A 27,804-nucleotide genomic window follows, 5' to 3' on the forward strand; every position below is an offset into this window, starting at 1 on the left:
CCAGTTTTATTAGACCAGGATTGTATAATGTTCTTTTAAACGTGTTTTAAATGCTCTACCCGTTTGGCCTACGTAGCACGTATTTTTACAACTATTACAATTAAGAAGGTATATCAACTAATGGTTTTTGAATAGTAAAATGCACTGCACATAGAAAATTTCGAAAGTTTTTTTTCTTCAATCTATTGTTATTGTTACATGGGTAATCAAGATATTGTTATCCTACATAAGGACAGACGAAAATTTATCAAATTTACTCATAAATTGGCTGAAAATCCAATTGTTCCCCCTTTGTGTAACCCACTTACGTTTTCACTTCAGCGAGAGAATCTAAAAAAAACTAATTCACGCATTCTCGTGTCAAGTTCGTAGCCATTTTACCCAATAAAAAAAACAATGGATTGTTTGTGAACATTCTTCGGACAGAAATAGATTGTTACAGGTGAAGAAGTACAAGAGTTTCCAATGTTTAGAGACATATTTATTGCGATCCCACGATTTCACGTCGCTAGAATCACGTCACTTGTGAAAAAAGCTTTTAGTGTTATTGTTATTGGACGAGTAAACGTAGATTTTGCCTCATTTTAGCGGCTACTTGGAAATAATACCCGCGAGATCTGTTTTATAAATTACTTATCGACGCTCCTTTTCAGCTTTTCGTTCTCAGTTTATTTACACCGTTTATTTAGACTTTATTTTAAACGAAAAAGTTACTTTATTCATTGCATAAACTCTAAAACAAGATTCATTCCTTTATCAGACACGTTTTTATCTAATTAATTTGTTTTTTAATAATTGCCAGGTTGGCCCTTTAATTCAGTTAGTTTGATGGACCAATGACCCGTTACATCGCTCTCACGGCATTGTCACACTGGGTTGGTATTTAAGAAGTGGTTTACACTATTTGGCTGTGAAATTTAAGTATGTGTGGGAAGGGATATTTTATTAAAGTAGTTTATTTTATTTATTTATTTATTTATTCATTCATTTCAAATTAATCAACAGTTCACATACTTCACGAAATATTTAATTAAAATCGAAAAAATAAAGAAATCGCAAAAATTAAATATTGAAAAAAGTATAAACTAATCAAAAAATTAAAAACAGAAATAAAAATATAATAAAATTAATAAATAATAGAAAATGACACCTAACATTCTTAATCTATAAAAACTAAAACTAGATTAAAATAAGTATCATAGATTTCAAAAATAAATTAATAAAAAAAATTTGAAGGCAGCATTAAATTCTTTGTACTTTTTTCTACTCTCAGAAGCCACTCTTTTAATCCAACTGCGAATTTATTTGTGGGAGAGTTAGCAATCTTTCGAGGTAACTTTTTGTGGGACCGTGGTCCTATAAAGCTCGAGTGTCTTTGGGCAAAAATAGTTTCACAATTGAAATCGAAATAATATCATTATAATAATAATATTTGGCTGATTTATATAGCGCTATTTTTGTGAAAAAATACCTCAAGGGCGCTTTACAATTGTATACTCAAACTTACATTCTAACTAAGCTAAAGTGACATACCATATTTTCTGATTAAAATGATCAACTAAAGAAGTTTGGGGAGGCGCCGGATTTCGATAAGTTTTCCTCTGCCTGAATCAAATGCTGACCTAAGAGTAGATTTTCTTTGACTTGTATTTTCCCTAATACAAAGGTCCGATAGGTATTTTGGAGCAATTTCATGAAGGGATTTGAATACTGTCCAGCAAAGCTTGTATTTTATTCTCTCTGGGCTTTTTAACCAGTGCAAATCTCAAAGATGTTGTGAGAATATTTATTTTGCTCCCGTAATAAGCCTTGCTGCTGCATTGAAAACAGATTTAAGTTTATCAGTTTGGTATTTTCGGAGATTTGCGTATATTCCAGTACAGTAATCTAGATGCGAAATGACATAAGCATTCACAAGAGGTTTAGTTGCGTCTATAGGAGTATTTCTCCGTACGGATTTGATTTGTTGTAGATGGAAGAAACTTACTTCTATATAAGAAACTAGAATCCCAATCATCCATGCACTCTGTAGCTTGAAGACGTGCTGAGATATTTATTTATTTTACAGCGCCCATAGATGATTTTCACAAAAATGGCGCTTTATAAATTATACAAATATAATATAATAATAACTAAAATGTAAAAAAATACCAATTACCGCAGCAAACTCCGGTGACAACTGTCATCAAGCGGAGGCGATACGGTTGGCTTGGCCATGTGCTGCGCATTCCTCCCGAGAGACTTAATCACGCTTGCCTACTTTACAAGGCATCAGGTTCTCGACGTCCTGGACGTCCACTGCTGACTGTTCGTTGGCAGTTCATGTCAGAACTACGGGACGCGAACCTGACTTAAGAGGAGCGGCAGCCGACAGAGGTGCTTGGAGGATCTTTGCGGACACCATATGCTCCAACTAGGGAGCTGATATGGAATAATATAATATAATTTATGTTGTAGGTGCATATAATATGCATTTGTGTGTTCGTTTTGAATCAACGTTCGCGTATTGTCAAACCTTATTTTATTGTTGTCATTATTTCGTATTTACTGCATTTTGTGGTTACCTACTGTATTGTATAGGACTCGTCGCACATTATTCATTCGATGTGTATCAGTTAAATTTAAAAAATAAAATGCTTTTTTTTTCAGAATACGGTTTTGAAATTTAACATACTTAAAAAAAAAAAAAATTATATCATTTCGTCATTTGAATTTTAACAAAAAGGTTTCTAACTTTTTACTAAGCTCTTTATTGTACCATTTTTAATACAATTTACAAGTTTCAAGCAAATATATTATTTTCATTCTTACGCACCCATACACACGCACCCTCTCCCTCATTCATTCCCACACGCACATGTATCCTCTCCCTCATTCATTCACGCATACACACATTCACATACACATGAATACAAACGTCACACAAATACAATTACTAAACTTCTTTACTTATATATTATGTATCATTATATTTACAGTGGATATTTTTAATTGGCTTTAGTATTGTTAAGATTTTTCTAATTATTTTGCTTATGTAATAGCTGTAAAAATCCCAAATAAAATAAAATAAAATAAAATAATATTTAAAATATACCAAAGTAAGAAAGACAGACAGACTGCCGTTAGTTTAAATCTGTTGGCGGTACCTTATAAAGGTTGTTTGTTCTAGAAAACTCGATATTCGGTTGAATCGAGTATTATCCACGCAACTATTAAGTAGCCAGTTACCCACGATATTTATATGGGTGACGTGGAGCATAAACGGATATTATTTTCTCTCATTTCGTTTTATTTACACTTTCAACTTAACCGAGAAAAGAAATCGTATCCCGGACATGAGGCCACATCGCTGGCCTTGGGAACAAATGTCGTAATACGAAACTGGTCGTGTGATTAGGTAAGATTTTAAAAGATTAGACCATAATTTTCACTCTGTATTCATTAGAGAGTACCTTAATACGATTAAGGTGATTTCTCTGGGGGATTGATAATCGTGTATTTTAGCCACGTATTCAAGTGTACCGTATAATTATTTGAAATGGTATTTATTGAAGCTTCGAAAGATGTTTTACAGAAAAAACGACCAGTGGGATTTGCGCAGGAAACGCTTTAGCACTTTGACAGATAATAATGCCATATATACTCAGGTTAGGAAATATAACTTAACTAGCCATTCATGATTTTTTTAATGTGTTAATAGTTAAGTATCTACTAATAATGAGGAACTTCAGCCCTACGGAAAATTGGATACAAAAAATGTTTTCTTACGCGGGGTAAAAATTACAGCATTAAATTTTACGGCAAAGTTTCTTGAAAATGTACAGAAAAAATAATAAAAAATATTTTTATAAAAACGCACTACTTTAAATGACGTCACTGGTTCATGTGAATCGACCTATGATCTGAGAGATTTGGAAGATTTCCGGTATGCTTGTCGCTTCTGGACCAATGGGAAGAACTGAATGAGAATAAGCGGAAATGAACCTCTGACGTTACACGCGGAGTTATTTCAGAAATACAAAACTTTGAAAAATCGTAGCGCCGATAATACGATATAATTTTTTTTTTTTTAAATTGACTTAGTTTAACAGTCTATTAACAATTTTTTTTTTTTTATAAACCACTGAACTTCCTCATTGAGTAAATCACACAGAAATGCACACACGCACTACTTATATAATATGTTTTACGTATTGAATGTTTCTTTGTCAAAAATATACATTTTTAAGTTATAATGTATGCCTCTTTAAGAAATCCCGCACCGAGGAATACATTTTTTTTAAATTTGGTAAATATGCTTTAAAATTCAATAAATGAAATATATTGTACTTCATACATTTTACGTGTTCTTTGGCCAAGAACATTAAAAAAAAAAACTGTAAATATCCTATGTATGTATATATTAAAGTTTACATGTTTTTTACTCACAAAACTTATTCATCATCATCATTATTCCTTTATCGTCACCAAATCGTCCATAGGGCACTGCATTAGTACATTGCTTCCAGTTTCGTTGTTTGTTATATGTTTTTATAAATGCTTTCTCTTTAGGTGCCTATCTAGGAACGATGAAAACGCAGAAATAGAGGAAGACGGAGAAAGACATGGCATGACCAAATCCAACAAATACTTAAAGATGGACATGTTAAAAGTCGAAATAATCGGCGTGCGTGCATGAGAATATATATGAATGTAGAGGAAGCGAGATCTGTGTGCAAATACAGAGTGTTGTGGCGTTCTATCCTCTCTGCCTACCCTTACGGGGAAACGGCGTGATAGTTTGTTGTTGTTGTTGTTGATCGCGTATCTACATCATCTTGAAAACAATATAGTAAAAAAAACAGGTTTTGTCAGTATTATTGTGGTAGTCAAACGCAGATAAAAAGAATATATTAACATTAATAATTACTGTTTTATTTTCATATTCAACGACAATAACAACAAACCATCATGCCGTTTCTCTGTAGGGGTAGGCAGCGAGGATAGAACGCCGTATCACTCTGTCTTTGCATACAGACCTCGCTTATTCTACATTCATACATATTCTCATGCACGCACGCCAATTATTTCTATATTATATATATATATATATATAAATTTGTAACACTGTTTTTTTTAAATACAGGGTGTTCTTTAAACCTTGTCACACCCGAAAACACGATGATCAGTATCGGCAAGAAGACATATTGGCATATTTGAAAAAATATTTAGAACGAAGAAAATTTGTAAAAATAAAATATTAAAAAGAACAAATGGTTGCTTACTTCTGCAGGGGAGAAGCGAGGGGGCGCGGCCACGTGGTTAACGGTGTGTCAGACTCCCCCCTCCCATCTCCTCGTTTCTCTCCTGCAGAAGTTAGCAATCATTTGTTTTTAAAATATTTTCGTTCTAAAAATTTATTTTAATGTGCCAATGTGTCTTCTTGCTTATAGTGATCATCGTGGTTTCGGATGTGACAGGGTTTAAAGAACACTCTGTATATATTGCTATTACTCCTTAATTTCTCGCGAACGCCTTTGTAATGTTTTATCAGACCTTCCCAGCGGGGCATTTTTGCCGAGGTAAACGTCCCACGCGCCCTTTATAAATGACCTTTTAATTAACGGTTTCTCTCTCGTTTTTCCAGTGACTTCCGTCCCACCAGCTTGGAGAGACGCCAGGAAGTATGCAGACTGAGGATCTACGAGGTGTTCGCGTGGGGAATACCCTTCACCATCGCCGTTACTGCTGCCATCTTGGACAGGCTGCCCCCGGATCCCCTGAGACCCTTCCTACGCCCGAGGTTCGGTGTTAGAAACTGCTGGTTTTACGGTAAGAATAAACATAAAATTGATGTACGACTTTCTTTACTTGACCCCAACGACTGAACTGTACGAAAAAACACGCTAATTTGACATAAAATACTTGACGAAAATTTAGACGCTAAAAATTGTACACAAAATTGCGTTGGGAAGCATACAAGACTATCACGTAACAGTCACAAAAATCTGACACGCACAAATACAACACCAGACAACAACAACAACAACACTATCGCATTAAAAAAGCCACATGCAGGACAGTCAAAAATACTACGCTATGGACTACTTACCTGACTGCTTAAAAAAACATTTGGAGACAAATTTAAAATCAACACTAAGAAAAACTCAACCCAATAAAATCTGTTGTAATCTATTCACGGAAACTGGACCGCTGTGCACGTGCAAACCACGAACCCACTGCGTGATAGCGCATGGCACGATAAAATACAAATAAAAATTATAGTGAAATTAAATTAACCTATTTAAATTTATAATATTTGTATTTTTGTTTTTTTTTTGTTAAACTCCATAGTTAATGACTTTAATTTAAAAAATCAATAAAAACACCTCAGTTAATATATTATTTTATTTAAAAAAAGAATATTATCGTTCTTATAATTTACTCAAATATATCAATTTTGGTGACCATTTTCAACAAGTTGTAAATAACTGACTATTAGAAAATGGAAATCAAGTTGGGGTAGAGTGGGGTTCGAGCCTCGGACTTTTGATCCGTGAGTCCGCAACACTAGCCACGGGACCACAACCTGATTCAAATAATATAGTAAAACTTAATAAAAGAGATTTTAATGATAATTTTATCAAAATCATTATTAAATATTATTTTTAAAGTTTTGATTTTTTAATATTTTAGCAAAATATTATTGGTAAAAATCCAGCAAAAGAAAATCGACTGGAGATAGTCGGTCTCATGGTGTACTGGTTATTGCGTTTGCCAGGCATTAAATAATTGTAAAACGATAAATATCGTATTGTATTTTATCATGCCGTGGTGTAAAATGGGTCAATCATGCGATATCACGCAGTGGGCTCGTGGTTTGCTCGTGCACAGCGGTCCAGTCTCCGTGAATATACGATAGATGCAATTTTTATTGGGTTTGACTGAAAGTGGAGAAAAAAGTTTTAAAAAACTCATTACTTCTGTAATATTATTACTTTCTCCCGTATGTGTTGTCAGAAATAATTTGCATTCATTGTAGTTTGAATTCCCAAAGCGGGTCGGATTTCATAAAAGTAGCGTGGGATCCTCGCATTGTTCTGGTAAACTCAAACTACGTTCAGAGAATCTATTATTACAATTTTATTATTTTGTTTGGGAAACTAAACGTAATTGAATATACGGAGCGGATAAACGACCTAATACCAGATGGCTCGGCGATTTATGAAAGTGTCAAATGATATCAAATTACTAAATATCGTCTGGCTCACATATTTCACACACAGGACTGTCAGACCATCACTAAATATAGCTCATGACTCGTGGTTTACTAGTTAACAGGTTTTTCTGCGATGCTTGAGGACCCGGTTCCATCCCTTAAACTTATGTTTAAAAAGTGTATTTTTTAAAAATATTTTACAGTCCATTGACTGAAATTTTAATACTCTATAGGACCCATAGAATAAAATGGTACATACATGTACCACCAGAATTGAAATATTTTTTAATTTTTTAAATTTAATAAAACATATAATCTATATTATATTCCCAGGAGTTATTTAAAAAACTCACCGTGTTGCACAGTGTGTAAGGTGGCCACTTAAACCAGCCAATGACAGGTCATAGGCCCTGTAAATGCCTAGACTTCCATATTCCCTTATTTAAGGTATTCTCCATCCCTGTTGTAATTTGTTAATCTTAATAACTCCCGAGGGAGTGAAATCAAATATTGTAATGAAACCAACTGGTCCACGAAGAAATTTAAAAATTGAAAAAAAAATTCAGGCGTTGCTTAGTATGTGAACTAATTCAGTCGGATGAATCTCTTCACAACAATAAAGGTTTCAGCTCTTTAATTTAACCAAAATCAACAAATGGAAGAATTGAAGAAATATGGATGTTCAAACATGGGCAAGATGGTGAATGTTGCACAGTGTGTAAGGTGGCCACTTAAACCAGCCAATGACAGGTCATAGGCCCTGTAAATGCCTAGACTTCTTTATGCCCTTATTTAAGGTATTCTCCATCCCTGTTGTAATTTGTTAATACAAGTAACATTATGTACAAAAAATTAAATAAATAGAGCAATGTGTGTGTGTGTGATCCAAAGTGAGTTTGGATACAGTGTATTTGAAACTCCCACGAGGGTAGAGCAATGTGAGTACGTTCCAAAACGAGCTTGGGCACAGTATATAACGGGCTTCCACGAGGGTAGAGCCTTGAGAGAGTGTATGCGCCCAATGAGATGTATCCGCTAGAGTTTTAGCTTCCACGAGGGTCAAGTTGATGTATTAATGATAAATAAACTATTTAATTACTGAGAAAACCGTGTTATTAAATAAGAGCCGTCATAGATATAACATTTATTTCTGACAACTGTTGTGGTCAAAACAAAAATAAATATCTGACTAGTTTATACTTATATGCTGTTGCCAATATAAAAAAATTGTCACTCGCAAATATCTCATAAAGGGCCACACACGGTCACTTAGCAACTAGAATAACGTATAGATCTTCTGGTTTGAGGTGCGTTATTTTATTACAATTTAATTGGTTATTGTCATTTATTTGTTATTTATTTTACTTCATCCCTGTTGTAATTTGTTAATATAATGAAAACATTTTTGTGACAATACATAATATCATACATAGTTAATACATCCGAAATAGTAAGAAAACATTATTTAAGAAACATAAAACACAGTACTTTACACCATCTATATAAATTACATTAATAACTATTACTATTAAAAAGATTTAAATAATAGTTTTTAATTGCGACACCTTTGGATTTATTTTCTTATTATTATTATTAAGTCTTATGTTACAAGTTACAAGAGTATCGTAATAACGTACACTGGTAGATCAACAAAATAAAAAAGATTTGCAAGACGTAAATAAAGGCTTTTGAGCTTTTGGGCGATACCGCAATGCCAAGTCAAACTTTTATACTACATTTGCAAATATTACAGATGAGCAGTGACTTAACTGTCGGCAATTGGCTGAAGAAGGATTTGATGAGAGTCAACACAAAACATGTGTCCTATAAAGGGATCACGGTAAAGGTGCCTATGCACTCGATATTATTTGTCGGCGACACGTGACAATCGTCAAATGTCGAGCATATCTGGTGGATACACTGGATACGCGTCGACGACATGTGACGATCGTCAATAGAGCATAATGTTTGGTAATAACAGATAAAAAAAAGAATTAGTACCTCATACCTATAAATTTACAAACAGTACTTAATTTTCGCTTAGTTTTACAAAAAAAAACACACGGAATTTATGTATATATAAAAAAAAACTTTGTTACTCAGTATTGTCCTCTACAAAGTAATAACCATCGGATATAAGCGTTTTTCCCAATCCTGAAAACATTTCTGGAACGCGCTTTTTGGTATGGCCTTTAGTTCCACCAGTGACTCGTTCTTTACCTTCTATATGGTCGCTAAACGTCATCCTTTCATAGTCCTATTCATCTTTGGGAACCGGAAAACGTTACAGGGGGCCAAGTCCGATGAATTCGGTGGCTTGAGCATCAATGCGATCTGTTTTTTTCGACAAATAGTCGCGATCAAGCCCCGAGGTGCGAGCGAGCCTCCGTCATTTTCGCTCTGGAATAATTCGACATTCACATCAATCGGGGCCTTCCTAGTTTGTTCGTCAAAAAAAACTACCCATTCAAAATGGCCGGAAATTGACAAATTAATTATAAACATATGTACCAACATACGAAAAAAAATTGGCCCTTACAATTAGGTATTTAAATTCGAAATTCAAATATTCAGTACATTTTTTTAACAAACTTGGTTTTTCTTACAGTATTTTCGGTTTTTCTGAAAACCATTAGAGAGAACGCGTACACAAAAAAGGTCACTGTTATTAAGAATCTATCGATTGACAAACTTCTTAACAGAGACGTAGAAGCTTCTGTGGAAATATGAAGTCAAGGCATTAACAGATTTTTCGATTATTTGCGAATAACTTAAAAGTTTTCTTAAAGATGACAACTTTGGATGATTTTCGCCGTCTCCAAGCGGATATGTATAATATATGTGAATGGGGAGAGCAAAACAAACTCAGGTTTAATGTTTCAAGTGTTCGGTCACATCTTTCACTAGGGCCAAAAAACCTCGCCTCAAAATGAATTAACAGAATCTGATACGAATGAAAAATGAAATGTTAAGGATCTGGGCATTTGATTTGTGAGCATCCTGACATTTCATGATCACATAAAGGAAAAGATTCGTTCGTACTGCCAGGGTTTCCGAAAATACCAGCGTACTGAGAACTCTTTACAGCTCCTTGGTGCGAAGTAGATTCGAGAGTGGCTCGATGATTTGGGGGCCACAAGAACTGAAGTACTCTCTTATGATAGAGAAAATAAAAAATAAATTTCTGAGATATCTCTACATGAGAGAGTGCGGGTACTATCCTTGGCTCAACCCGAACGAGTTTCTCCAGGGTATGCTTGGCTACAACAGCTTAGAGACTAGAAGGAATGTTCATTAGACTACCCATTTTTATCGATTGTTGCGCGGTATGGTCGATAATAATAGAATTATGATGAACATTGATTTGTATGTTCCTGATAATTACCTAAGACAGCGTCAGCGTAGATTGTTTCATAATCCGAAATACAGGATCAACCTGCCGACGATTATGCCTGTTGGAAGGACTACCGCTATGCTGAACAACATCGCTCTGGATGTTGATCAGTTCCATGTATCCGAAGGGGTTTTCCGGAGCAGGATTTTCCTACTACTTTGACAAGAGTCTCTTTCGTGTATTTTTTTCTTTTTGTAATATTTACTTCTTGAATTTTATTTTCTAATAAATAATTTAATTGAACAGATATATTTTTTTGCTTACGCATTTTGATTACATTATTGCGCACTGTGCAGCATTCCCCATTCTAAATAGCAGGCGTGTTTGAGTGTTCACATTTCTTATAAATTTCATTACTTTCCAGTTAAAAAATTATGGCAATAACTTACATCAAACTATGTCTGGAAACTTGTTCTTCACCAGTAAGCGCTTTCATACCTCATTTTTATTATCAACAATATTTATCAATCTCAGTCGCCGTCTACTCACTTAAGATCTAATATGTACAGTTAAAAACAATATTTTATTTTTACATTCCCAAATATACTAACTCGTTAGACTCCCATTTTCTAGCGCGGCAGTTGCGTGTTACAAATAAGGATCAATATATAACAGCATCATTTCTTCTTGCGAACTCTTCAATTAATCGCTTCTCATTTTTATTACTTTCAGCGAACAGTTTGACTTGTTTAAATGATACTTATGTTGTAGTGAAAAAACTACATCACTTTTGATTAGAGAATTTACAATGTACAGTGTACACCCACTGAGATTTTCACGACAATGTTGTCAACTTAATGCAGATTGGACCAATTGCCTCTAGCTTTTTGCAAGATAATAAATTAAGGTTGGAATTACTGATATCACTTATGTATACGTCTTGATTCGCTATCTTTATTTACATTAATTAATTGTTTTACAAGAGGTGTTTATTTCTGAAATATATTTGCTTAAATATCTTATTTGTTTTATCGGCTGTCTTTTTGAGAGTTACAACCATAGAATTAAGAATAGTCCAGAAGAAGCGTAAGATCATATTTGAATACATCGGACTGTGTCCAATAATCCCCCCATTATGCCCCACTTTCGCCGCGCGCATTCGTGATGTCGCCGCGTAATGTTGCACAATGGGAAAAAATATAACCATAACACAAATGTAAGGTAAAGAAAAGCAATTTGTTAATTTCTCTAAAATTGTATTGTGCACATAGAAATATTGATTGATACAACAGAATAGATAAGTAAAGGGTCATTTAATAAGAGTAATGGAATTAATGAACTTTGAACATAAAATAACATTTATTTTACATAAAACGGATATTTTTATATCATGTTAAATGATATTTGATATTTTAAAGATAATGTCGGTAAAATGTCCACCACAGAGTTCTTTAATCTGAGGTCTAATTTTCATTAGTTCTCTCATTAGATGAGCAAAGTCGGGTAAAAAAATTTACTACCCTGGCAACACTAACGAAATGTCTATTTTGATTTCTTCGACAATCTGCCAGATGGAAAAATAATTTAATTTTTAAGTAATATATTTGCTACTTGCACATTAATTTGCTAATTACACATGAAATGTGATCCCATCATGTTTCTTTAAGATCCTAGCAGTATTTCTACAATTTAAAAGGACACAACACGGCATGGCTGAATTCAAATTAGGAGTTGCGTACTGAGCGACGTCTACAAAAAAACTAATGGGTCAAAACGTAAAATGACTCATTTATGAGTAGTTTAGTCGCCTTCTGTTTGATGCTCGTGTGCGGTTTCTAGACTCTTCTTAATTCTATGCTTACAACTTTAATTCTAAATAAAAGAAGGTTTATTTTCTTCAAATTAGTGTTTTTATTGCGATCTTTCGCGATCATAGAAGTAAACATTTATTTATTTGACACTTTATATACATATACAATAAATATACATATAATGGCGGGCATATTGCCTTTAGGCAATTTCTTCCTACCTACCCAAACCGTTCAGTTTGAGAAAATTATAAATACATGGACATATTTAATCTTACAATTTTATCCAAAAATGAAAAGCAAAGATTAAGAAAAATAAATATATTTAAAAAAAATTAACACTTTACTATGAAGAGAGGATTCATATTTTTAAATGATATTCTACAATTTTGTCCTCAGCGCGTGGCAGTTACTTAGCGCATCTGTCGGCCCAATTTTTGGCCACTTTTTTCAACAAATCCGGCGTTCTTTCCGAAATGATGCTTGTTATTTTGGCTTCTAATGCTTAAGAAGTTGTCGGTTTGTTTCCATAAATCATGGACTTAACGAAGCCCAATTAGAAATAATCCAATGGCGTCAAATCATAGGCTCGTGGAGGCCAAATGAACACGGCCATTTCTTAAAACTTTGTCACCAAATTTCTAACACGGTAAATTCATATGTTTGGCTTACTAAATACCAGTTGCCGGGCTCTTATTAACGCTAAATTGACGAATCAAAAATCGCCAATAAACGTTAATCAAAAGCTCCTCGTACATCAAGTGCTGTTTTTATCATCTCGACTGAAACGTTGAGAGCATCTTCTATTGATCTTTATGGTATAAATCGAAATAGCTTATACTTAACTTAGTTTTTCGTTAAAAATACTAGTTTATCCGATTGATAATTTTTGCAATACTTTGCCGAATGCCGAAACAAAAACAATCGGTCGATATAACTTCACATCTGTCATCTTTGCCCGGTTTCGGAATGATGCTAACTCTGGTATTTTCTTACCGCTTTCATTTAGGTACCTCATATTCATTCAGTATAACTGTAATTTCCTATGGGGAAAGTTAATTACCGAACTATTCCTTAATCTTTAACAACTAATTAGCCCATTTTATAATAATTAACAACTAGTGTATCTAACTAATGATCCATTCACTTATTCAAACTATCCATCGCAACAGTAATTAACAAGCATTTTGTTTAGTAATGAAATCGCATCTAAACTTTAGATTCCAACGTCATAAATCAACGGAAACAATAGCTGTCCTGTTAAAATATTATATTTATTATTTATAAACATATTATGTTACTAGTTACATATCACATTTTAACGTTTGTTAATACCCAATATTTTATTATTAAATATAATTAATCAAACAGATGTCGCCTATGGGGAAGCGTCAAATAATTGATAAGACGCCTTCTTTGACTAGATATACATTTTATAAATACTGTTTAGATGGGGAAAGCCCTATGAATGCTCAGATTTCCTCACTACCCAATTATTTCCTCGTCTCTGTTGAAATATTGATAAAAATAATTAATAATAACAATGAGGAATATGTTTCATATATAAGAATATAATTTTAGTTAATTTGGTAATGTATCCAAAATAAAACAAGTTTATTGGATTGTAATTCTACTTTATTTTTTATAAAATATACAAAGGGTTATATTGTGACGCGTTTCGTCTTGTTAGGACATTTTCAAACAAACTAACTTAAATATTTACAAAGTTTCCTTATATACTAAAAATAATTGCTATTTTATGTTTGTGGATTTCTATAGAAGCCAAAATAAGTAGAGTAATTAACATTCAATTAGGGTATACTGAGAATATTAAAGGATTTAAGTTAGTTTGTTTGAAAATGTCCTAACAAGACGAAACGCGTCACAATATACCCTTTGTATATTTTATAAAAAATAAAGTAGAATTACAATCCAATAAACTTGTTTTATTTTTGATACATTACCAAATTAAATATGGAATTCTACCAATTATCTGCATACACAATAAATAATTTTAGTTTCTTGAAAATCCTTTTTCGTTTTATTGATGTAGATGTGTTTTAATTTTTTTTATCATTTCTTTTGAATTTCTACACACAATTGATGTGAAAGTATGTACAATTATGTATAAAATAAATAATACCCTGACACTCCGGAACGTGCCTGTGGAGTTATAGTAAAATTATAGTGAATGTACCTAGTGTATAAACATTTTCGTAAACTATGTATTTGTATTTTATATTGGATTAAATAAATAAATAAAAATATATAATCTAATGTAACCTCACCAAATATACATTCAACAATATTTTGAAATTGTCCAAACTTTTTTAGACAAGGACTGGATTCAACTCCTTGGGGAGCTGTTTATATTAACATATTACAACAGAGATGAAGAACATTTAAGAGAAGGTAATATAGAAGTCTAGGCATCTACAGGGCTTATGACCTGTCAATGGCTGGTTTAAGTGGCCACTTTACACACTGTGTAACATTCACCATTCTGCCTATATTTGAACATCTATATTCCTTTAATTCTTTCATCTGTTGATGTTTGTGAAGTTAAAGAGTTGAAACCTTTATTTATGCGGGTGCGATTCATCTAATCGAATTATTTCACCTACATGCTAGGCAACGCCTGAAAATAAATGTTATTTATTCAATTTCTATACTTCTTCATGGACCAGTTAATTTATCAACAATATTTTGAGTTTGTCCAAATTTTTGTAGACAAGGACTGGATTCAACTCCCTGGGTAGCTGTTTATATTAACATATTACAACAGAGATGAAGAACATTTAAGAGAAGGTAATATAGAATCTAGGCATCTACATTCTGCAAAACTGACATCGTTTAACATTAAATATTACATATTTATGTACCTGACGAACTAATGGCAGCAAAGAGTAGATGGCCATTTTTATATTATTTTTTGAATTACCACTTTTGGTAACGACTTCAAATGTATATTTTATCCTACCATAAACATTATCATCGCTTACTCTTGATTTACTTTTAGATTCCAATATTTTACAAACGTGAACATACTACTTTCCTTAATCAAATAAATTTTAGAGACTGGTTATCTGAATATATGAAAACAGCGTTTTTATTGGTTAATTCATTCTTAAATTAAAAAATAAATTCAAATTTAGTGTATATGTAGGTATAACGTAGAAGCCAATAATGTTCTAGAGCCGGCATCGACGGTCGCTGAGAAAATAAATCATATTTTTTCATCGGAAAAAATATTTGAGTGGCTTGAGGTGCATAACTAGAGTAAGCATGAGCGTTCGAAATTGGGTCCCTCAATCTGCGGCCAATTGGTATATGTTTGATAGAACGGACTTTAGTCTATTGCGAGCAGTCCCCGGCTACTTTTGAACTATTGTTTCTTCGCAATTACTAAAATGCCTATATAGGCATACATATGTACGCTAAGATACTGCAAAAATCGATCTGGATAAGCGACGGTATAACCTTTCACCGGTAACTAATGTTCTTATCTTAATCAATACTTTTAAAAATAGCTCTTTTAATCTCAAAAAACGTATTTTTAATATGTTACCAATTCGTGAGTTATCTCCTGTCTCTGTCCTGCTCAGTTATTCGGGCGTATAGTGAAACGAGAAACAAAGGTGACGCGTATGCGGAAGGGAGCGACATACTGAATACAACTTACAGTACACCGATGTAAACGGTCCGTGCTTTTTACTGTACTACGTGTTTTGCTTGCAAAGTCGACGTGATATGACGTGACGAGGCTTTTAGCTCGGATTTGTATGGAGTGTCATTTTTTTATATAATATCTCAGTTTAATAAAAGACTTGTTTTAAACTATGATCCAGTATTACATAATAGCTGGGGAAAATCCCAAATATTATAATCGGCCAAATGGTGGACTACTGCTTGGAATTGAGGGCAGCATTGTTGCAGGACCTGTCTTAATTTATATTATTTTACATTGTCATGTAATGTATTTTCATTTATATTCAGATAGTTCTACAAAAAAATAAGCAACTAGAAATTTCTTAACTAATTTATTTTAAATTATATTAAATATATATTTTCAAATTTATTGCTGATTCAGACTTCTCATGATGACACTCTAGCTACCAATAGTCAGGATCTACGTTCAAGGCCCACGGAAAAAGGTGGTAGTGTGTTGTGATTTGTGACGCTCTCCGGTTGAGTTTAGATAAAAATTGGCTGGCCAATACAATGCATTCGTGAATATCGAGGCACCAATTTTTATCGAAACTTAACCAGGCAGCGTCAAAACACATTACGGCATTCCTTTCGTATGCCTTGAACTTAGACTCCGAATATACATGGATTCACCTCCCCTCATAGAAAAGCAATATTTTATTTAAAGTTTTACATTTTATTTTTCAATGTATTTTATTTACTTTTTCAATTTGTTGTTGAAACGTACAGAGATTCTTTGTTTCTAATCCCGACTTGCTAGGAATTTCCTGCATTTAGGCTGTTACGTGTTTTTTTCATTAAATGATGGTAAGTAATAATAAAAAAAATATCATAAATATAAATTATCATCATCATTCCCTTTCCGCACCTAATGCGTATCTTGATCATTTTGTTGCATGAAGGTAAGATGATCAGTCTTACGCTTCAGGTCCAGGGACTATGAAATATTCTAGTGTGAAAACACCCTTAATAAATATTTCATATCAACCATGCCGGGAATCGAACCCGAGACCTCTTGCATGGCAGGCTAACGCGCTGACCATTACACCACGAGGCTGACAATATAAATTATAAGATACAAAAAAATAACGGGACTTGGTTAAAATTCCAATTTTTAAAAAAAATGTTAAAGAAACAATTTACTTGATATTAAAGGGTCTTCTTATTTTATATATTTTTTTATTCACCTTACAAGGTTCGCAATACTAAAATACTTAATTAAGAAACACTGATTTAAGGTACCTTGTTTTAATTTATTACATTTTTTGACTAGCGGACAACGTCGGCTGTCGCCGACTTTATTTCACGACATTATTTTCGCAATGTAAAAAATAATAAAACAATAAAGTATTTACATTCATAAAAAATTTCCTGAATTTTAATCGAAAATCTAAAAATAAATTAAAAGCAAATTTACTGTTGTAACTCATTTTAATAAATAAATTCAGAGGTAAATATTGTAACAATAATACAAATATAGAGAGAACCGTTCATACAATTTCAAATTACGGGGTTTACAGTTTTATTTTACGAGGATTGAATTACTGGGAAAGCAATTCGCTAAATTTGAACACACGAAAATGACCCCGGTTTATCGTTGATACCACAATAATAAGGCTCAAATTACTGTGCGCGAGTAAAAGTGACAGACGCAATCAATCAATTCTAGAGTAATAATTTTATAGATTGCGTTGCTTAAGTGTTTACTGATTATTTGTTTTTTCCAGGTGATATGGAAATCCTGACATTCTTCTTCGGACCCATTGGCTTCTTACTTTTCGTGAATCTTGTGCTGTTCGCTTCAACTGCCAGGCAACTGACTTGTGGACTGTGGAAGAGGGAAGATGTTAAATCGACAACCGAAAGGTAATTAAAACCTATTTGACATTATTTCGATTGTGTTTATTTGACACTTTTCTACGCTCAACGTAAAAAGATTTCACTCCAACTTCAGAACTCAAGTTCTTTGTACATATTTATTTCACGTGAGGCAAAAAAGGTCATTTGTTCAGTTTCAGGACCGCGATTACAAACGCTATCTTCATTGGTACATATCGAGACGGTATAAAGTAAAATCGATATTTATGTACGAAACTGAGTATATTTTTATGAAAATTTAAAATGCCTTCAATGGTAATCTGTAATTGATTACGTTTAGAAAAAAAATGTGTACTTACATGTTATATTTTTCATACAGTAAAATTTGCTCTGTATATAAAATTAAAGATAAATGTTAACTTCCCACTGTATACGGGTTCAGCGGTGGTATTCTGGACCGCTCTCGCGGCCGTAGAAGACAATTTTATCTCGCGTATTTTGTACGTAAATACGCGAGATAAAAGGTTTACTACGGCCGCGAAAGCGTTCAATTTTATCTACGAAGTAAAATTAAGTTTTTTGTATGAAAAGCAGAATATGCATACAATTTTTTCTTTTAAACATGTTTAATTATTGGTACATGCAAATATACTCATTTTCGTACACAAATATCGGTTTTTTCTTGATAGACAGTCGATAAATTCCCATTGTAATCGGGCCCAGGAGAGTAAAATTAAGATTTTTATGTCTCTGCAAAATTATAAAATCATTCGAAACTATCAGGAACTTACAGATTTAACAGATTTTTAAGGTTAAATAATTTAATGAATTAGAAGAAGCACCCCGAATTTTACTGTGTTATTGTTATTATTTACTTATGTATTTATTTATTTACGGACTTTGAAGTCTATTTAACAATGGTAAATTAATTAATTTATATTATATATGGTTACAATTAAAATGACATCCAACTAAAGAAAATTAAAGCATTACCACCTGATTACTTTACTTAGTGATTGTTTAAATCCAGAAAGATTTACACCAAAAAAGTCCAGATCTTGTCTCGAGTTTACAATGCGACACAATCGGGACATTGGTGCATGCAAGCCATAGTTTGTGCTGTGCTGATCAAAGAACAGCACATTATTATTTCGCAACCGGCGGATCGGAACATTAAATGCCACGACGGTACATCAGTTAAGCCATTTAGTAAATATGGAGTCAACGTTATTTCTACGATTTTGTAGATTTGTGATTTTTAACATCGACTCCATTTCTCCTTAAGTGTAGTCTTCCCACCCGAGCTCAATCATCCTATCATGTTTATTCTAATTAAAAGTTTTAACTTTAAAAAAATAAATTGTTACGGCTTTAAGCTCACAATAATACTTAGGACATACTCATACGATACGATACTCATCGAACATTTTTCGAATTTCAAGAAATCAGCTTCACAACCGTCTATTTTGACCATTTTCTGACAAGATTTTTTCCCGCTCATGAAAAATTTACGAGTATAAATGTCAAATATCGCAGGTATTCGCAATAAGTACTTTTTGGTGGTATCTTTCAACGACTGAAGTAAAATAATACGACTTTTTCGTAATAATCTCTTCTATCTGCGAGTTCCTTTGATCGCGAGCGTCCGCAGTCTGTATGTAAAGAGCCTCCATGTCATAATTGGTCGGATAGCTCCCAGATTACGGGAATCAATGGAATAAATCAAGGAGCATCCATGATCCGTGAAATTAAACTATTTGAAGAGGGTTTGGATGTCCTTAAAATGGAGGAAATTACCGGCCCCCTTCGTTTCGCTTTGAATGATATACACCGGATTGTTTAGGTGCTACATTTGTAAAAGTAATATTATTAATCATGTCAAATTTTCAAAATAATTACCTAATCATGATACCAAATCGCGATTTACTATATTTAGTATGTAAAACAATGAAGGCAAAAGTTATAAAGTACTTCCAGCACGACTATTAAAAAAAATCATAAGACAAATAATACTTCTATACGCTTTGTACCTCTAGATATAAAGAAATGAAATAAAATGTCGTTTAATTTTAGCTTACAGCATTTACATTAAAATGATTAATTTATTAGTTTTCTTACGAAAACTAATAAATTAATGACCGACCGTTACAAGGATTTCAGCTGAAACTGAAAATTTTATTGTTTAACCCTACAAATTCATTAAAATAAGTGTTAAATAAAATACACAATTAAATAAAAGGCAAAATTTTAATGGTTCGTTGTTATGTCATACATAACGGGCCAATACTTTTTATTATTTATTGAAATGATTTTGTTAAATGTTTAAAATATTCTTCCGTCAAACTTTTTGCCGATGACACTCTCCGGAAGAGTTGGTCAAATGTGGATGTGCAAACATAGGCAGAATGGTGAATGTTACAGTGTGTAAAGTGGCCACTTAAACCAGCCAATGACAGGTTTTTAAAATTTTATATGGGAGTTGCATTATTTTTTACCTTGCTTATAATATACGAGGTTTATATTTCAAAAAAGGGATTTTTCTGCCATTGTATTGCATTATTTTAGCTAAACTGTTGGAATCAGGAAGGATATTCTAATGTTGGTCAATCAGGTACTTCTCAGCATTTGCTCATGTGGAGAGGAAACCACTTAAAACTCTTCAGGAGAAGCCGGCCTGATGACAGTTGTCAACCGGCCTTCCGTTCCACAATGCCAATGACAGGTTATAAGCCCTGTAAATGCCTAGACTTCCATATTCCCTTCTCAAACATGTTTTCCTTCTCTGTTGCAACAAATTTTAATATGAATGACTTCCTAGGGAAGAAATCCAGCCAGTCTGCAATCATTTGGACATACTCAAAACATTGTTGTATAAAATTTATATTTGAAGCATTAACTTGGTGGTTATTCATAGTAATTAAAATAAAACAATATTTTTGTAACTAACTACTTAAATTATATTCAATTAGTGTAAAATCAGTTAATTATTTACAATTAACATTTAACAGTTACAATTAATTTTAAGATTAAGTATATTTTGTACACCATACGTAAACCATGATTACGACTCACGACAGTACTTTAATTACTATAAGACAATTGCGTGAATTTTAATATCTCTATGGGATAGGTTGGTAACTATTGTCACCAACTTATGCCATTCCAAAACAAACTCTGCGCTAAGTACTAATTTGGTATTTTATAAACAAAAAGTAACGAAGACACGCAGACGACCACGCTTGATGATTGTTGCTATACTTGTCTCGTGTCTCGTGTATCTTCAAGTAACCATTCAATTCTGACAATTCTCTATTGAGTTTAATTACTAACTGTCTAGCATGTCGGATCATTTAGCGGTATTCTTGCACAAAGGAAATCGTCAAAACAATAATAGATAATTTACTTACTCCCGTCGTTAAATAGGCGGGCATTAGACATTTCTAAGAATAATTACTGTTCAAATATTTAGGATTACAAAAGATCTTAACTGTTGACTTATGGGGAAACGAAAGGCAATTACGAACTTAGTATTATTTGGAATTCCTCAGAAATTTTCCGCTTTCATCTCAAGATAAATCTGAGACTATACGTTTTTCATGACGTGTCGAAATTCGTAAACTTAATGGAGGATTACCAATGCAAAACAGAAAACAATTGGTCTACGCATAAAAAAAAGTTTTTTTTACTGGCTATTCTTTGCTGGCTTCCTCGTGAACGCAACTTTAAATACTTTTGCTAAAGATGACAGCGGAAGCCGACAAACGATCTGGCTTACTTCAAATGGCCAAAAAATGACACGAATTCGTCAATTTCATTCATTCTGTCGTGGTCAAAACGTTTAAAACGTTAACTTAGCTTTTAATTTAAGTTATTCATTGACAATAGGGAAATATGACGTTTTTTCATATTTTTAAAGTAATAAGCGTCTATGAAATACTGTCCAGTAAAAAAAAAAGTTAATTATTAGTAGCAAAAAAAATGTTTTTTGATTTGTAATTTTGGATTCCCGCAAAAACGGCCATTCCATTAGCCCCACGCCCCTAATACGTCACGATTCATGTTTATTTGTTCCTGACCATGCAAATTTGTTTAGAACATTGTCACGAATCTTGATGTCACAACTATCAAGGCCAAACATATCGCGTTTTTCTAGTGATGTATTTAAAAAAAATTATTTATTAAATTTATGTATGAAAACATTTCTCTACAATATCCATATTGATTTTGAAAATACAATTAATTATTTTAAATCCATTTCACATATTTTTATCGGTATTCTTTGTATGTGATATTTCCCTATTGTTAATGAAATTCCATTGTAATGATGTAATAACTTATATTTACATAATATGTTACCAATTAAAAGTACTTGGTACACTTCCACTTATATATAAATGTAAAATTATGTTCCGAACGGTCTAAAAAATCGTACAATACCTTACTCTAAACTTTTTTCCTCTGCGGGCTTAAGAAGAGTAATACGCTCTAATTTTGCATGTCATCGGTGATCGTAGGTTATTAATTTATTTGCGCTTCTCGTTTAAGAAAACGGAAAGCATGAGAACGAAACGTAGGTTACGCTAGAATTCGACGCACAGATTATGTTTTTTTAATATCTCGTATCTCCTTTACGTTTTCATTGCAAAATACATTTTAAACTTTTGTAAAATAGCAAACAGTGAAGAATCAACGCATGAACATCGATTGAAAGATTGTAGAATCATAAACATAAAATTGTTATCAAGATCATTCCCTTATCCGCACCTTAAGTGTTAGTAAATTATATTCAGAACAAGATGGCTGACATTACATTTGAGCCCATTACAGGTGGCATCTTACCCGATAAATCCTTTGGTCTTGCCCGAATTTTAAGAGCTTAGACCGGACTTCGTGTTCGACGATTTTTCTCGATACAAAGAAAACTAACTTTTACAAAAAACTGGCTTGAAAGCAATGGGGCATTTTCTTCATTGCGGCAATGACAGCGCTCGATTTCCCGAATTACTGAAGATTTGTCAGTATTTTTTTATATTATGCCACACAACGCACTTGTGGAAAGCTTTTTTCCTCTTACGACATCCCAGTAGACAAAGGAACGAAACAGATTTCCAGTTGAGTTGATAAAAGCAATATTATTAACACAATTCAATTTCAAACACATAACATAATATGATGAATTTTACACCGAAATTTCTGGAAAAACAATCTATGAAATCTGAATTTGTTGCAACAGAGAGGGAGAAGGGAACACGGAAGTCTAGGCATTTACAGGGCTTATGACCTGTCATTGGCTAGTTTGAGAGGTCACTCTACACACCTTGTAACATTCACCATTCTTCCTTATGTATGTTACTTCAACATTTAATGAATTTGAGATATTTTTTCATTACGATTTTAAACACGATATGCCTTTTTTATGATTTCATAAAACTTACATGGCATCATTTTCTAAATTTATAAACCTCAAGGGCGCTTTACAAAGCGGTTCTATGAATATTTATTTTAATTTGACTTGAAATTTTTGATAGAAATCAGACTCACAAAGGATGGGACGATTAAAAATAATATATATTCAATACTTAAACTCATTAGAAATATCATTATATCAACTTATTAGTCAACTTGAAACACTTTGTTAATGATCCTTAAGACAAAAATAATTTATTTTAATTAAATTGAGTAAATTTATCTCTCCTATAATTTTGAATTCTCTATCCTTAACCTCTGTTTTGTATAAATACTCTTAATAAAGATACCACGCTCGAAGATGTCGCGAAAGCGATGAAACTGGTCACTGGATATTCCAAATTTGTGGATTAAAGTATCACTCGTCTTTTATTTTCTATAATAAATTGGAATTTTTAATTTAAATAAAACTTCCACGGATTTATTAGAATGATTTAGAGAGGTGGGTTTTAAGTATTTTAGAAACATCACTTCACCCTCACAGCTTCGTGCTTTGGCTAGAAGAGAATTCCATGCCATAGGGACTGCAACCGCGTTCACCGAATTTAGTGTGCTGATTGCGTATGACTTTTACTAACACCTTCGATGGAGCTGATCTAAGCGTAAGACGTCTGTCAGTTAGTTCATCTGGAATGCATAGTTCTTTCAGATATTCCGGAGCAGAGTCGTCGCTTAAATTTAAATGCGTAGTTTGCCAAAATTAAGAATTATAACAGTATTGAATTAATTAAATAAATTTATTCCAGGGCTGCACTGGGGAGGGTCTGCATGAAGCTGGTGGTAGTGATGGGTGTGACATGGGTGGCTGACGTCATCTCCTGGGCCGTCGGAGGACCTAACTATGTTTGGTATATCACAGATCTTATCAACGCGCTTCAAGGAGTTCTCATATTTATTGTCGTCGGATGTCAACCTCAGGTATATTCATTATTCTAATAAATAAATTAAGTGCTACCAGATTTAAAAAATATATATATTTTGATTAACCCCAGGAAGAACTTCCTGACAAAACGAGTTATGGAGCAATGGACTGGCCTTAGAAGTAAACCTTGATAAAGAAGCTTGTATAATAGCTTTGAAACCGGTCCGTATAAAAAAAAAAAAAGTGATTCAAATATAAATTTTATAAAAAAATATTTGTTTACACGTTTGATATTTGAAAAGGCTTCATAATCTCAAATAAATACATATTTTTGTTTTAATCACAGTTTATTATGAATTGTGATAATGCAGTTAAAAACGAAAAATACGGTAAAGCAGTTTTAACTGAATGCTGTTTGACTTAATGAGAAAAAGTGAGATTATATGTATCCTACAGCCATACATTGCCAAGAAAAGAGTGAAATTTACGAGCCAACCTTCAAGAGACAAAATATGACATCTCCTTATCCATAAATACAGTCATCATTCGTTTTAACGCAGCGTTCCGAAGAAAGAGTTTTTATAACGACCTTCCCAGGGCCCCGGTTACAGTGGGAAGTTTACAGAGTTATCTTCGACTGTCTATAAAGAAAAACCAATATTTGTGTACAAAAATGAGTATATTTGCATGAACATTATCTTCGTCAGAAAACTATAATTGAACATGTTTAGAAGAAAAAAATGTATGCATATTCATACAGAAAACTTAATTTTACTTTGTAGATAAAATTGAAGAATGTTAACTTCCCATTGTTATCGAATCCGGGATCTTAAGGGTGGATGGCGAACACACTAACCACCACACTACGAGGCGGACTTTTCACTTGAGAGTGGCCATTGAGTCTGAAACTCTGGTCGAGGATTTTGATTCTATTTCATACATAGAACTGTTTTCTTCATACAGAATTAAAGATACCACAAAAAAGTATTGAAATGTTCAATTTGATCATACCTATCATGTTTAGTTTATTACAAGTAGTAAGAGTAAAATTTCGATGAGGCCTGAAAGGCTGTGTGATTGACGTTCAAAGTGCAAATTAAATGAGACCAGAAGGGCTGAGCATTTGAATAATCTAGCTTGTAGGTAACAGTTGGCGACTTTCTATCCGATAGAATTTTTAAAAAAAAGTTATTTTTTGTTTTGTCCACCATTTTGTGAAAAGGACAGAAATTATATTGTTACGGTATTTATTACAATTAATATAGTGTAAAGCTTCCGCAAACCAAGTGTTGAAAAATTTCCATTGAAAATAAACGTAAAAATGGCATTTTTTAATAAAAAATTATAAAAGGGCCATCTATGAATGTTAGTTTATAATTAGTTTCATATTTTTGTTTAGAATCACCTTAAGGCTTTCTTTTCAAATGTTGAACAATGTTTCATTTTCAGGTTTGGGCTGCTGTGAAAAAGATGTGGTGCCTCAAGAAATTACGAAGCAACGTTACCAACACTACCGGAGCCCCAATGCATTCCTCATCACAAGGACTACCATCCATGGGAGATTCTGTTACCAACAACACAATTGCCAACACCAATAATTCTAACGTCAAAATACCCATGGAAACTGTGTGTTAAAATCCTATCGATCACGTAGGTGAACTAAAAGACTTATTCTTAGCCAACCAAAGCATCATCATTTCTTTTATTTAAATACATATGTATTGTAGAATTATCACATCATTATGTTACATGACATTTATAGAATTAAGATCAAATACTCGAGAAATTGACAGACTCTGCTAAAAAAATAATTTCACTACAAAAAAACAATACGATTATGTCTGGTTTACAATTTTTTTAGTCATTACTCGGTAAGTAAGAAAAATAATAAGGGGTATTCAAAAAAAATGAAATATATACATTACTAAATTGAGATGAATCTTGCCCAGTAAATAAAACATAACATTTCTGAGCTTTATAATGTGGAAGACGGAAAGTATTTTAGCTACTTAATTAAAGACAACAAATTCTAATGAATGTCTTGACCATTCCTTACAGAGGTAACAAAACCAATAATGGTTAAAAGTAATTGTATACATGTATAATTACATATTTATATATGTCGGTGTTTATCTAGGACATAGGACAAAATACTCGTCACAAAAATGGTTTAAGTGTAATTGTCTTTTAATATTTAAAGATATGTGTGTATCTACGTACCTACCTAGAGGTTTCAGTAAATGTCTTTTTGAATTGATGTTACATGTACGTATTTTTATATGGACAAAACTATTATATTACTCGAAGAATTAATATTTTTTAAAACTAATCAAATGCTTCGGATACCTCAATTTCTGAAACAACAAATTGTGAAAATGATGAAAACAGTACAATAAAGACATATTTTAAATGCAGCTCCAAATATTATGAGGCTATATTGTGTCCTGTAATTTTGATGAAATCTTATGAAAGCAAAAATAGTTTTTGTGTGATAATCAAAATAACAGGACGAATATGTATCTGTTAGAATATTTATGATATTATATAAGTGGTGTACATAAGATGTTTAGACCGTTTTGACTAATAAACTACCTTTAATATTAGTTGTACATACATAACTTTAGTATGCACACTTTGAAATGTGCAGAAACATTGATAAATTAAGGGTACAAGATTATTTGAATATTATAATTGACTTCTTGGATAATAGAAGTTGTAGTCATTTTTAGGTTTATTTTTAAAGTGTAAACAACGATACTTAGGCTTTTACTTTTATTTAAATTTGTGTTTTTTCATTCTGGCAAAAAACAACACTGATGAATCGATGACTTAAAAGGCAACTTTTAATTTTAGTAACTTTACGTTGTTTATTTTTAATATTTTAAAACTAAAATGGAAAGCTTTATTTCAATGTCAAATGCGGATGGCTTTATTTTCTGCTATAGCTTATTTATTTTTCAGTATTAAAATATTTATTTGCTAAATTATAAAGTTTTATTTCAAAGCTTTTGTCATTAGAATACTTGAAAAATACATCCTTTTGAATTCAGCAAATTGTATAAAACCCGCATTTCTTAGGTCATTCCTCTTTTGTTTTAACCTTAATGTAGCTAAATGTGTTATGGTAATGACAATGTGCAAAGTTTATTGAACTAAAACTTGCCAAATTGTGTTTTAAAGAAATAAATGTTATTTTCAATGTTTTTCTTTCATTTACTCCTCTGTTTATACACAGGTCTACCGTTTTACAATCTGTGTTAAAGAAGTTACTAAAATAATGAATGATCGTAAATAGGTTATCTGGTATAAAAAATAATAATTCCGAGTATCAAAAAATTCATTCTATCTCAATTTATTATTTTTTTAAATGGTAAAGATTATTTACTATTATTATCAGACATACCTGTTTCTCACATTTTGTAGATAGAGATATCCATACCTCTCTACGCCTACTGAGTGGTAAGTAATATACCTTGCGTATGCAAGGGCTGTAAGAAAATCCGAAGTCAAATGTACTGTTACGGATTGTCCAATTGATGTTTAATTTTTTTTTTCTCTGTTTTGTGGTGTTCAATGCCTATTATATATAAAAATATATATATAAATGAAA

General features: G+C 32.6%; 1 protein-coding gene across 1 annotated transcript; it reads left to right on the plus strand.

Annotated features, from left to right (window-relative positions):
• Positions 1–5,626: 5,626 nt before the first annotated feature.
• Positions 5,627–27,393, plus strand: LOC148275271 (putative G protein-coupled receptor Mth-like 1; the record flags this gene model as incomplete). Its single annotated transcript, XM_088235930.1, has 4 exons — positions 5,627–5,811; positions 17,776–17,914; positions 24,079–24,250; positions 25,644–27,393. Coding segments are annotated over 4 exons (682 nt in total), but the record flags the coding sequence as incomplete, so codon positions are not given.
• Between the last annotated feature and the right edge of the window lie 411 nt (positions 27,394–27,804).

Source organism: Micrasema longulum, unplaced genomic scaffold, assembly GCF_059751315.1.
Source record: "Micrasema longulum isolate JH-2025_06_02 unplaced genomic scaffold, ASM5975131v1 h1tg001474l, whole genome shotgun sequence".
Taxonomy (NCBI): domain Eukaryota; kingdom Metazoa; phylum Arthropoda; class Insecta; order Trichoptera; family Brachycentridae; genus Micrasema; species Micrasema longulum.